Source organism: Musca vetustissima, unplaced genomic scaffold, assembly GCF_032173495.1.
Source record: "Musca vetustissima isolate MV318-11 ecotype Yass unplaced genomic scaffold, APGP_CSIRO_Mvet_v1 utg704, whole genome shotgun sequence".
NCBI classification, from domain to species: Eukaryota; Metazoa; Arthropoda; class Insecta; order Diptera; family Muscidae; genus Musca; species Musca vetustissima.
The window spans coordinates 1,419,947-1,433,908 of record NW_026876336.1 but is presented as its reverse complement, the minus strand read 5'-3'; the positions used below and the strand labels follow the sequence as shown (position 1 = coordinate 1,433,908).

The window sequence follows — 13,962 nt, the reverse complement described above, 5'->3', positions numbered from 1 at the left end:
ACAACTATTTCCCAACTGGCCATGCCAGACAGTATTGTATTTTATTTGAATTAACATTGACACGTGAATGGCAACTATACAGAGTTGTATTTTTGCTCATTTTCAAAAACAAAAACAGTAGAAGAGAGATAAGGAGAATTGACACATTTGGCAGATTGTTTCATATAAGAGAATTATTTCGTAGTGAAGTTCTGTTTTTTTTTGGTTACTCAACCAATTCAATTCACACTGAAATATTCATTCGCGTTCTGAACATCAAGCTAGTAGCAAGCAGCCGATTCAGCGACGACGACCCGGAACCGTGATACGAGAGTGCGAGAGTGTATTGTTGTGAGTGCTTCCATTCTATTTTTTTTTTTTGTTCTGTTACCTCCTACCACCAAGAAAGGCCGAAAGAACAATTCCTTCCTTGACAGTTGTAGTACACACACGAAAACAGAAAAAAAAACAGAGAACTGAAAGAAAAACAAAAGACCTAACCAGCAAATGCAAACGTGTGCTATGAATTTCCATTAAGAAAAATCATAAATATATTCTCACGCGAATAAGTGAAAAGAAAGTGATTTTGATTCCTTGTTCTTTCTCTTGTGTCTATTTGTAGGAAGTAAAATAAAACCGATCCAAACACAATGGTGCTATACCGTATTTCATCGCGTAAATTGCCAGAAGCTCAGGTGAGTTACAATAATTTCTATGATGTCTAAGAGTGTGTGTGTGTGTGTGTGTGTGGCTGTGTACGTGTGTGGTATTTTGCAAAATAATGCCAGGCATTGTCAATGTTTTAAGACTGTTGGCGGCAGCGGCGGCGACGGTTGGTGGTGTGATATGCGTGTACACCAACCACATCGATTAAATGCCTAGAAAGATTTTTACTAGTCACGTTGTATAAATCCCCTCCAAAAAAAGAAAAAGATGAATAAAATCAAATATATTGCCGGTACCACCACCATGTGCATTGAAGTAGCGTGTTCTCCATTGATTCAGTGCTGGAGTAAATCACCCCAGTAATGTAAACTTTGAACTCTCTGCCTGGCTGGTTGACAGGCCAGGCAGGCATTTCGAGAAAGTCATCGCCCCGCTTGCTTCTTGTATACGATGCCTGCCTTCTCCTATTGTAGAAATCATTAACTCAACACTGTGAAAAGTAGGGTTAATCCAACTCTACAATATATTCCGTTGTCAGTGGTGTGTGTGAGTGTGTTTGTGTGACACAAGTAATCTGAGATACGCGATTATGATGATGTGTAAGCGTGTTGAGTTTTTTTATAACAAACTGTAATTATGAATGTGAAGTTCTGTTTCTTGCTATGTAACAATTTTTTTTTCGAATTTTGGTAGTTAAGTTCTTTTTCGGCTGGCCTCCTTTAGTTTTAGCCACAATACGTGTGACCAAAATGATAAGAGCCTATTCTCTCTATCAGAAGAAAAAAAGTACCGCAGAGTGAAAGAGAGGGAGAGTGAACATATGTGGGAGAGTTGACGACTCTTGACTAGGGGGGATTTATTGCTCATTTGATGAGCTAGGAGGAGAAACGAACCGCCGCCGCCTGCTACTTTCTTTTATCATGACTTTTTTACGCTTGCGTTGAAAAATTCTCATATCGGTCGTTTTCTTCGCTGTTCCATATAATTTACCCACTGCCCCATTACATAACAAACAAAATAATATTTCTTTGCATTGAATCTTTGTTGCAATTTTGTTTATTAATCTTGTTTATTGGCCAAAGCAAATGATGGGTATTTGGTCAACCAATAATTGTTAATTAGTGGGGGCGGCTTGGATATTCTAATGACCTTATTTTGTTTTGTCAGATGACAGGTGTCATTGTTATGTGAGGAAGAAAAGTGTGAATTGGGCGAAAATAAAAAACAAATATTTGCAATTTGCACATTTAATAATATTTTTGATTATACTTATATGTATTTAAAAATGAAATTATATGAATATCAATAATTTAATGTTTTAGTTGTGTGCTTTTGATAGGCGTGCCTTGTATTGCGTGTTTATGTAATCACTTGGCAATAGGAATGTTTTTTTTTTTTCAATAAGAGAAGTGGAATTAAAATGATAAATAATTAACTTTAGTCAAATTAATTGTAAATATGGAACATCTTTACAAATGTTTTTAGCTTTTGGAATTTGTTACATACCTTAGTGAAGGTTGATGCTCCGCTACTAGTTCAGTTGCATGCCGGAACAATAGGCTGTGATAGTTGTTAGGGGAATATAATAATGTTCTAATAGCCATTTAAATATTTATTGGGTATCATACCTTAATATACCTAATTATCTATGTGATCTGTGGTATGTTCGATACTCTCTCAAAAATTATATTGAATTGCACTGGAACATTCAAGAATACTTTTACCACTATTTGGTAGAATCAATTTGCGAACAAGTTATATAGTTAGAATATATAAATGATTCTGTTATAAATCAACATTACTAAATTCAGGAATACCTATTTCTATAGATAGTCACTAATGACAGTTTAATCAAAATTTTCACTTTTTCAATTTAGATGTTCATTCTCTGTTCATTTGTAATATGGGCTTACTTAGTTGACGTTTTTTTTTGGAAGAACATCAAGCAATCACTTCTTGGAACTGAGTCCTAATGCACTAACATTTATGCATGTTCTGTGAATATGTTACAATATTCTTAATAAGTTGTCTTTTATGTTTCCGTTTTCAAAACACACTTCTACGCTGGGGTTATTGAACTTTAAGAAATAAAACTTTTTTATATTCTGAACTGGTTTCGAAGCAAATGTGCACACATTTTAATACGTTTCCTACTAAATTTGGAAATTATTTCTAATATACTAAAGATTTATTTTATTTTTTTTATACATTTTCGTAGTTCTTAAAAATGTGCCGGTTAAAGCTTCAATTTATTGTTTCAATCAATTTAATGTTCAATATATATATAACATATTTAGTAATTAACACACCATAAACACCTTAACATTTTCAGATGTAATACACTTATTTATTGACGCATTCAACTGTTTTTTCTATCTGCTCATTTCCTCTATTTAGAAAACCGGTTTTCGTTCTTTAGCTGATCAGTCATCATTTGAAATCTTTAATGTTTTCATGTAATCTAAAGTATCATGGCAGATTAGTAGTGTATATGTTTAAAGCCCAAAATATTGCATTCGTCAGCAATAACTCAAATCGTTTTAATATTATAGCTCCCCTTGTTGAAAAAAAAATAAAACTTTCCTACAATCTCACATATAAAACAACAATGACAAATAAATAATTTTTGATTCGTGTCAGAGTTAGCAGCAGCTGTAGTAGTGAACAAATCAGCGTGATCTTTTTCGACGAGCTTTGGCTTTTATCTTAACGACTATTGGTCATTGGCGTCAATTGGTACTGTTGTTATCTTGTTCAATGGATAGGAGATTAAGTGAAAATACTTTAAAGTAAATGAATTCCGTACAAACATTATTTTAAAAAATTGCATTCTCAAGGGCTACCAAAAAATAATATCAACTCAAGTGTACTAATTCTAGAGATGACAATTTGCATGTAATTTATTTTTCACTCGCTCCAGACATATACAAGGTTCATTTTGCTTTTAGCCTTCATTGTAATTGCTGTTGTTAAAAATAACAATTTTGGATGTAAAACACTCGCATGACATCACCATCCCACCACATATAGCAAATTGATTTTATATATTTTGTACAGATAAAAAAAATAATAATTTTTCAGTTTTTTTTTTTTTAAACCTGATGCCCATGTGTTTATAAACTAAAATTTGTTTATAATTTTGGTATATTCTGGAAGTACTTGAAATGAACATTAAATAAAATAATGTAATCTTATTTTATTTATTATTTAACCCTGCTGTTATTAGAAGTGCCACGCGAATAGTATGCCACATACGTTCATACATATATGTATTTCGTGATATCGCACATTTTCCGGTTTTTTTTGCTCTGGTGACGTAGGAAAATCTAGGGAAATGTGTTGATTTTTTGTGGAAAAAAGATAAGGCAAAACAAGTGGCCCGTGTGTGTTTGGTATGTAATTGTCATGAACACAATCAGACTTGGTCGTCGTAGTGACGTTTAGATTATGACACTCCTTGCGGACGTCATTAATATACGCTACAAGTGTATGAATAAGATTGGAATGATTTGTGGATTTTTCTAAATATATATTGTGTTATGTATAGATAAAAAAATATTTTAAAAATTCTAAATTTAGCTAGCTAGTTCAACATACTTTGGTTCTCTTTTATTTTCTGTACCATAGCAGATCTATGCTAGTCAGCAGATCTTCTAAAACCGAATCAGCCTACAAAATGTAAAATTTTTATTTCCTCTCTGGATTCTCTTTGTATTTCAAATCTTAGGAAATTACCAATGTCAGTAAATGCAACCTTCAAAAACTGGTCAAGAGTTTGTGAGGTCTGTCTGTTGTCTCTCAGAGGAGATACGATTTATATATTATATTTATGCAAGTATCAGACAGTAGTAATTCATGCTTGAGTTAAATCATGCGTTAAATCGTCTTGTTGCTGGCAAACAGTGATAACACATAACGATGATAGTGAGTTGTATACGCATTTACTTTAACCTATAATAGCACAAAAAATAAATAAGTTGTATGAATCACTTTTGTAATATCTACTTGAAGCGGTGTTGGATGTCGTGCTTAGTTACTGTTTAAATTTCTGAGAGACATTTGTGCCAAAGGCAACATATCCTTTTTTATAAGATTCAATATTAATATAGATCACAAACATGACAATAAAACATAGTTACTTTCAAGAAACACTACATACGGTCTGTTATATCGTAGACGACTCGTTTTGGTTTTTTATTATTGTATTTTATTTAATTTTCTTCTGTCTGGTTGGTCAACACATCCCTCTCTCTTTCCTCTTCAAGTCAATGCATTTCACTTGGATGAGTCTAGTACGTACTTGCAGTCACAATATTCTTTGCCACAAAGCTGTGATGTGAGTGCGTGTTTATATTGTACGGTGCAAAGGGTGAGTGTGAGTTTACATCACATGGTGGGTATAAATACACGGACAAGGAGACCAACAACAACTGGGCTTGCATATTCAATTAATTTGCGCGCCAGTGTTCCACTCACACTGATTACAACGTTATCAATAGAGCGGAGCACACCACACATCGAGGCTTGGCACTTTTTCCGCCTTCCTTTCGGAATTGAAATTTAATAATTCTAATCGAATTAAACGAAAAGACAACAATATGGGTCAATATCAGTGTGGTAACTGGAATAAACTGCAACGTTGTGATTGAAAAGATCGCAGTGCCGCAGCGTACAAGTTTAACATGCCATTTATTTGATTTTAGAATTTTTTGTTAAGCATTTATAATTTGAAGTTCCCAAAGAATTCAGTTGCTTTATTTTTGTGAAACGGTTATTGAACTATTTTAGATTTTGATTAATTCTTGTTGTAACCGTATGTGACAATGTTTCAAAGAAATATTCGAAATGACAAAAAGTGATGAGATATGGCTTCTGGCAGCTGAATTTCATTCTCTGTTGGTGGTGGCGGTGGCGTAGTATTAAATTCTAAAAATACATGAAAGAAAACATTTTTATTTTCTTTATAATGTTTTTGTTTTTATTTTTCTCTTGCGTAAGATAGACATAATATTAGCATCTAACAAAAAAGAAAAAAAAAATATACGTATACATCATCCCCCTTGTTTTTGAAAGAGAGGTAGAGAAAATTCATCCACAATTGAAAATTGCGCAGAAATCTGGCCAAAATCACTCTCATACAATATTTTGAATTACTATATTTTAATATTTTCCTTTATTTCAAGTTAATGCATGCCCAGTTGATTCATACCTTCTCAAGCGTAATTGAATACTTGTTTACCTTGAACTTGAAATTATTTTATTCAATAAAAATTTCATTTCTTTATATTCTACATAAATATGACAGCTGAATAAAACCAGCTTCCAAGTATACCTTTTAATATTTAGTCAACTATATTTCAGTCTAATAATTTTGGCATTTATATCTTTCCGTTATTCAATATTGTTGGAAAAATAATAATAACTGTTGCTGTTGCAATTCATAAATCAATTTATTTAAAATCATATAACAATAAATAAGGAAGTTGAAATGTTTTATTTTCCCAGCACTTATTTATCATTAAATGTCAATGCATGCACTCGGTTACAGTCATTAACTGCAGTTGCAGTGTTCATGATATTGAAATAGAGGTTGTACGTTTGAATTTTCGCTATTGCATGCAATTTTAGTTAGTCGAGCATTTTGTTATTCACAGGCTAAGGTATTAAACGAAATATAAATAAATTAAAATGGACGTATTGTAATCAGCTGTTTTTCTAATAAAATATGACTTCGATAGTAAGCTTTTTGGACTTATACACAGTAAATAAAATATTAATAGTCCGGCTATTATGATTGTCAAAAGCAAATATACAGTGTCTATTGACTTTTGCACTTTCCTTTCCTAAAAAATCTTAAATTTGAATATATACATTTTTAACTTTATGGCTTTAGTAGCAGTAAAAACAAGTAGCATTAATATTTTATGTTAGGCTTCAATAATTTTACCATTACCAATACCAATAAATGTATTAACCATTTAGTGTGATTATTATCTGCCGCATTCAAAGTACTGATAATACCAACAAGGGCATAGATATAAAGCCTTGAAGAAAATTTTTGATAACGCCACGAATGTCAACCATGTTTAAAATACTATTTCCCATTATCTGATAAATTGGTAGTACTATTTCCTACACACGTACACACTGACACTGGAATTCTAAGCAGTGTTGAGGAGATGATAAGATTTTCTAAAAGTAGCGCTAAACAAATTCTATATGACTCGGGTGGGTTGACGTACGCATATACCATGAAAAAAGTATTATGTGATCATTTAATTATCAACGTCATGTGATTTCGTTCCATTTTTATTTTGCCATATCATTTTTTTTCTGCTACTCCCTCTGGTATTTAGTGGAAAAATTAACACAAGTAAATCAAAATTGCACACAATCTATGTGAAGAGCTAATTTCTTGAACGAATAAAAGAATACCAACAATCACCATTGGTATGTTTTTGTTTGAATAGAAGATAGAAAAGGTAAACATAAAGAAAATATCAAATAATTATTAATATTTTGCATAATATTTCAATTGAATGCGCTTTCATTTATTGTTATAAGGAAATAATGCATATTTGTTATTAACCTTTGCCGGGAAATGAATGACAGATACATTGTCGTGTCGCTAATGACATCATGTGATGGATGAAATGTTTACTTGGAAATAATGCCACAAACACACTTTGAGAAATAATTGCACACAAACATATTTCTTTGCATTTGAACAGGTGAAAAGAATACTATTAATTCTATTATCGATTAAAAATAGAAACAATTATTTTGACAAAATCCGAAATGTTTTTGAAACTACAACATTGGTTTAAAATTGCAGTCTTAAAAATTGGTTCTATCCCTTATTCAATACTATTGGAACGAACAATGCTCTCAAGTAAAAGTGTAATGGAAACTAAATAAATTGGAATATCTCTCTTGACTATTGCATACTAACTAGGAACCATATCCACTAATAAATCCAACCAGGAACAATAATAATTCTACCGGTTTAGAACAATCCATTCTTTGATTGATGATGCTAATATTTTGGCTTTTCTTTTTTAATGGAAAAATTTACATTTCTAATGAAAACAAATGATGATGGCAATCATCCACACGTCATCATCATCGCCATCAGTTGGTTTCAAATTACAACTTGTTGCAATCGTTTAAGAGAACATTTCGCACATGTATGAATGATACCGCCAGAAACGTTAAGAGGCAGACACTCAATCTAGGCTTGCGGTTTCCCATTCACTCGCTAGCAAGGTGTGATGTAAGCTGTGCTAACGACGAATATTGACTTTTTTGCATATTCAATTGCACTGCTGTTTTTTGTCATCATAGCCGATATTGTTGTTGCTGTAATGATTTATCAAAAAGTGAGGTATTATTATTAGCTGACAACCAATAACTTGATTTATTTATAAATAATATGTCACATTGATAGTCATTTTACAATAAATAATGCTAATTTATGCTATCTAATTGATGGCGCCTAAGACACACGCCCATTTTGCTCTATATTTTCTCATTTGCACTTAGTGTCAATGACTCAGGAACCGTTAATGGAAATTGACAGATAAATCTTGTAGCCATTTTGTAAATCTGAATTTTTATACAAATTCCGATGTTTCGGTAACTAAATTACTGAACATTAAAATGTTTCATTACAGTAACGATTTGCTTCTTCTACTTTCATAAAACGCTCCATAACACTCATAAAAATTTGTTGTTTTACTCTTTTTCTGGAAATAATGTTAAAATTAGTGGCCTATAAGAACTTAATATGCCAATTGTCAAATGTGCGCCTTTATTCAGTCACGTTACAACTAAACGCACCACGCCACATTTATAGTGTTTAGCATTCGACACATGACATGCCTCGTCTTATTATTTGTTATATGTATGTATTTGGCGAACCATTGACTAAGTTTTTGTTTCTTCTTAATGTTACGCCACCTTTCATTTCTTATCAGTTATTAAAACCCAAAGAAATTTCCCTGTGGAAGATTATTGCTCATCTATCTATCAACTTTTTTTGAATGAAAGCATTTTGATTGTAATGAGGAGAAGGCCTGAAACGGGCGCGTCAATCCAATATTGGCATAGCGTTACAAGTAAATTACACAGTTTTCATTATTACAACAAAGCAAGTGATTAGCCAATAAAATACATCTGTACGTACATAGAAATGTATTCATAGAACTGTTTACGGTCTATATGTTCTTACAGAAGAAAAAAGAAACAAAATTGAAACTATTATCTAATATAATGCTGCGCACACACACACACCACTACTACTTATTCTCAGTATAAATAAAATGTCAAACAATTTTTCTAATTTATACTTTTTTATTTCAGAAATTGAATGCTTTCTTGGCCCAATATGCCCGTTTCTTCACTGCCGATTCCAGCTTGCGTGAAGTTTTAGCCCAAAAAATTCCCGCTGAACAGGAACGCGTCAAGAATTTCAGGAAGCAATATGGTTCCTTCAAAATGGGTGAAACTACCATCGATATGGTGAGTACAAGATATGACATTAATAATTCATTGATAACTATTTTATTTAAGCAATCGAATTGTTAATGAAGTTTACATATTATTAGAGTAGTTGATGATAAGCATTCAAAATTAAATATGATTACGTAATGCTACGTAATATTTTCTTTTAGTTTATTCAAAATCCATATTGTTTTACATCCCCTTTTAAGTTCCAGAATTTGTTGTTATTATTCCACATCCCCTATTTGGTTTGCCACCTAAAGATGATGGCCTGTTTTACATGAAAACATCATTTTGTCCGAAAATCCCCTTCAGATGGCCGCTGCTAATGCGTTCATACATATGTTGGAAACGACGTCCACGTCGACAATAGCAACAACAGCCATCTTCATCAACAGAATAAGAATAATATTATGGCCAAATGCCAAGCGATTAAATAATCGTACTTGCTTGCCTATTCTTCAACGTAGAATGACGACAACAGCAAAATATCATGAAATTGTTAAATTTTCTTTAATTTTCTATCCGCTAAATGCCGGTCTCTCCACCATACCACTCCTCTATAATGGATTCATGGCGGCAGCACTGCTAAAATTAAATGTGCATTTTCTGTTTTGTTGTTTTTTTTTGTGTTCTAAAAAACTTTTCGTGCGATTACACAACATTTCACTTTCTTGTTGTTTACCAACCTGCAAAAAAAAAGACATTGGGTTGAATAGGGGAAGGTGGTACATATGATGAATGCATTGACTTTGTTTCAAACTACCGGTTGATTTATATTTTTATGCAATTGTTATTATTCCCATACGAGACAAACAAATATACATATATTGATTTTCGATTATGTGACTTTTAGTTTCTTTGCTAAAATTGCATAATAACAAATACCATTGACATTCCCATTGTTTTGGTGCCAGTTCCTTGATAAATTGTATTACAATGAAATGGAACTGCAGGTGGTCCGAACATTTATATATAGATATATAGGTATTACTTTTATATTCGACCTGATCGATTAAATGCCAAGTTTTGACCATACTTTGACACAAAATGTGCTTTGATCCTTCCAGATGTACGGTGGTATGCGTGGTATCAAAGCTTTGGTTACTGAAACCTCCGTCTTAGATGCTGATGAAGGTATCCGTTTCCGCGGCCTTTCCATTCCCGAATGCCAAAAGGTATTGCCCGCTGCTGAGGGTGGTGCTGAACCATTGCCTGAAGGTCTTTTCTGGCTCTTGATGACCGGTGATGTCCCCACCAAGGCTCAAGTCAAGCAATTGTCCCGCGAATGGGCTGAACGCGCTGCCTTGCCCCAACATGTTGTTACTATGTTGAACAACTTCCCCACCACCTTGCATCCCATGTCCCAATTTTCGGCTGCCATCACTGCCTTGAACCACGACAGTAAATTCGCCAAGGCCTACTCAGAGGTAAGTGTGCATAATGGCATATGGCCATTTAATTGTATGTTGTTAAATTTTGTGTTTTTGCTTTGTTTTTATGCAGGGTGTCCACAAGTCCAAGTACTGGGAATACGTCTATGAAGACAGCATGGACTTGATTGCCAAGTTGCCCGTTGTCGCTGCCACCATCTACTGCAACACCTACCGCAATGGCAAGGGTTCCAAGACCATCGATCCCAATTTGGATTGGTCCGCCAACTTCGTCAAGATGTTGGGCTATGACGATCCCCAATTCACCGAATTGATGCGTCTCTACTTGACCATCCACAGTGACCACGAAGGTGGCAACGTATCTGCCCACACTGTTCACTTGGTTGGCTCCGCTTTGAGCGATCCCTACCTCTCCTTCGCCGCCGGTATGAACGGTTTGGCCGGTCCCCTGCACGGTTTGGCCAACCAAGAAGTCTTGGTTTGGTTGCGCAAATTGCAAAGAGAAGCCGGTAACAACCCCTCTGAGGAACAACTTAAGGACTACATCTGGAAGACCCTCAAGTCCGGCCAAGTCGTTCCCGGCTACGGTCATGCTGTACTCCGCAAAACAGATCCCCGCTACACCTGCCAACGCGAGTTCGCCCTCAAGCATCTGCCCAACGATGAACTCTTCCAATTGGTTTCCAAGATCTACAAGGTCGTGCCACCAATCCTAACTGAAACCGGCAAGGTCAAGAACCCATGGCCCAATGTAGATGCTCACTCCGGTGTCTTGTTGCAATACTACGGCATGAAGGAAATGAACTACTACACTGTCTTGTTCGGCGTCTCCCGTGCTCTCGGTGTGTTGGCCTCCCTCATCTGGGATCGTGCTTTGGGCTTGCCCATCGAACGTCCCAAGTCCTTGTCCACAGACATGCTCATGAAGATGGTTAAGAAGTAAATTATTAACAAATACCGTACACAGTAATAAAACCAAAAACTATTTCTAAAACAACAACAACAACAAAAATATCCATCAAGTCCTGGAACTCGTCAAAATTGTTCGAAAGTATACACACTGATTTAGAATTATTTTGATTGTATTGCTATGATGCGTGGATATAACTAGAGAAGAAACCACAACAACAACAAAACACATTTACTTAACGAATTAATGATTAATTAATTTTAATTTAATTTAAATAATACAACAAACAACAAAAAATAAAAACCCCTAAAATAAACCAAAACGACTATGTGACTATTCTCATTTGTCAATACAAAAGAACAATAATATTTATAAAAATAATAATAATGATACTGAATAATATCAACAAAGGTCACAATAACACACCCAAATAGTTTGATAATCGTATTTATTAAACTTTCCATAACTATGTTTTGGATGGTGATTTTCTCATGAACAATGTATTATTTTAATTCTCAAAGCATATTGCGATAGGTGATTTGAACACCTAATACTATCTAGAACAATAATCTAACAAAATGAAATTATTCAAATATTTTGAATATAACCATGTTTGTAGTGTTCATCGTTGTAAAGAAATGAAACTAAAAGAAATACACATGTAGTTGGAATTATGAAATTTGATGAAAACAATAAAATACATTAAACGAAAACACTCATATTTCAAAACCAAATTACATTTATTCATATTTAAAGGTGACAATATAAAATACTCAAGATACCGAGTTCAAATCAGTTACAAGAATTATTAGTTGGAGTAAATTTTCATAAAAAAATTTATTGGACAAATTAAAGCTAAAAACAGATTTGTTCAGTGAAGGGTAACGTAACGTATTGTGTTCAAAATAAATATATAGACAACTAATTACGATTTGTTTTATGGTTGTATTGGGGGGGTGGTGTCATCCTTGGCCCAAATTTTAGCATTGAGTTTAGTTTTTCCTACGAAAAAATCTGAAATTAATACCAAATACTGCTAAATTTAATTTAAAAAATGATAACGTCCAAGTTTAAGAAATTGATAGAAATTATTTAGTATTTACATTTAACCCTCGATAATTTGGAACTCAAATATGTTAGACTTTTCCGGTCTCGTGGAAAAAACTCTTCTTTGAAACATTCGGTAATTTTATTCTGGTCCGTTGAGATTCAAATTCTTGTCAATCGAATATATTTATTTATTATTAACAGATTTTTACAAGTCGAATGTCTATTTTAATTTTATATATCATCATTCCAAAGTATTATTTTAAAAAGTAATTCAAATTAATTTGAAAACGGAAAATTGAATTTCATATGAAACGCTATTGTGATTTATTCTGAATTTCATTTAACAGTTGTCTATCGATCTACAGAGCCCCATGATGCATTTAACAAAATCAGCTGTTTATTTTTTGCTATTTCTCAAAAATCGATCTATAAAACTCTTTTGTTGCGCCAAAATTTGTGTTGGACAAACTTGTTCACGAAGAGGTCGGTTTTTCTTCTTAATTTTCGCGAAATATCGTTCTGTGATAATTGTAACTGAATATTTCCCTTTCGTAATTTTCTATTTTTGTTGATGTAAACACACAGTGACTTGACAACTTTGAATGCAATTAAAAAAGTGAAGTGCGCTGCATTATCGTGTTCCCGTGTCGGGTGATTTGTGTTGTTCAAGTGCCATTAAGTTAAGAACATTTGTGGAGCGTTTTGTGGCCAAATAATTCTTCTATCCACCGCAAGCAAAGATAGAAAAAGTAACAAATAAACCGAGAAAAAAAGTTAAGACATGATAAGTGGAATATTGTGAAAATTGAAAGTTCTCTGTTCCAGATTTGTTGATGGCGTTTGGTGATTAATGAATTGATTTGCGACTCTAAATTCAAATAGGAATGGCCTTTGAAAAAAAAATGTAAGTAAAACAACCGACCCTTTCTTGATAACAAACAGCGATCGATATATTATTTATATGTAGTTTGTGAAACAAGACCCGAAGATAGAATAACAATACTTAAAATATCCTTACCATGCCGTATGTTGACAAATTCACCCGGAACAGGACATTCAACTCAATCAAGGAAGCAAGTACCATAAATCCCAAATGTATCGCCAGAAAGGCTGCCACATATAACAAGCCAGCCATAATTTTGTCCTGGCTGTATGTTGAGGAAGACAGCTTTGATGAGCCATGGTAGACCCAAACATAGTAGGATGTCAAAGATATTGGAACCAAGTAAATTGCAATTGTGCATTTAACAAAATCAGTTGTTTATTGACTGCCTTATGCAATTGCTCGATTAGTTGAAAGTCGATTTAAAGAACTCTACTGTTGACCCAAAATTAGTGTTGGAGAACATTGTTCACAGAGCGGTTTGTACTGTATCAACATCGAATCTAGTTCCATTCGTTCATTTGTCAGAATAGTTCCTATAAAATCCGTTTGTTCATTCGCTCGCTCTAGTCTAAATC

General features: G+C 33.6%; 2 protein-coding genes across 3 annotated transcripts in view; one reads left to right on the top strand and one right to left on the bottom strand.

The window, feature by feature from the left end:
• The window catches only part of LOC133338861 (insulin-like growth factor 2 mRNA-binding protein 1), a 123,539-nt gene that overhangs the window by 70,127 nt on the left and 39,450 nt on the right, over positions 1–13,962 (bottom strand). The gene's annotated exons all lie outside the window — the stretch shown is intronic.
• LOC133338863 (probable citrate synthase, mitochondrial) lies at positions 545–11,773 on the top strand. Its single transcript, XM_061546983.1, has 4 exons — positions 545–674; positions 9,007–9,165; positions 10,218–10,577; positions 10,654–11,773. The coding sequence occupies exons 1-4, from the start codon at positions 630–632 to the stop codon at positions 11,482–11,484; spliced, it is 1,395 nt and encodes a 464-aa protein (XP_061402967.1). The 5' UTR covers positions 545–629; the 3' UTR covers positions 11,485–11,773.

Coding starts and splice junctions, on each gene's coding strand:
- LOC133338863 (XM_061546983.1), top strand. CDS start 630: ATGGTGCTATACCGTATTTCATCGCGTAAATTGCCAGAAGCTCAG. Junction 675..9,006: donor GTAAATTGCCAGAAGCTCAG/GTGAGTTACAAT, acceptor TTTTTATTTCAG/AAATTGAATGCTTTCTTGGC. Junction 10,578..10,653: donor TCGCCAAGGCCTACTCAGAG/GTAAGTGTGCAT, acceptor GTTTTTATGCAG/GGTGTCCACAAGTCCAAGTA.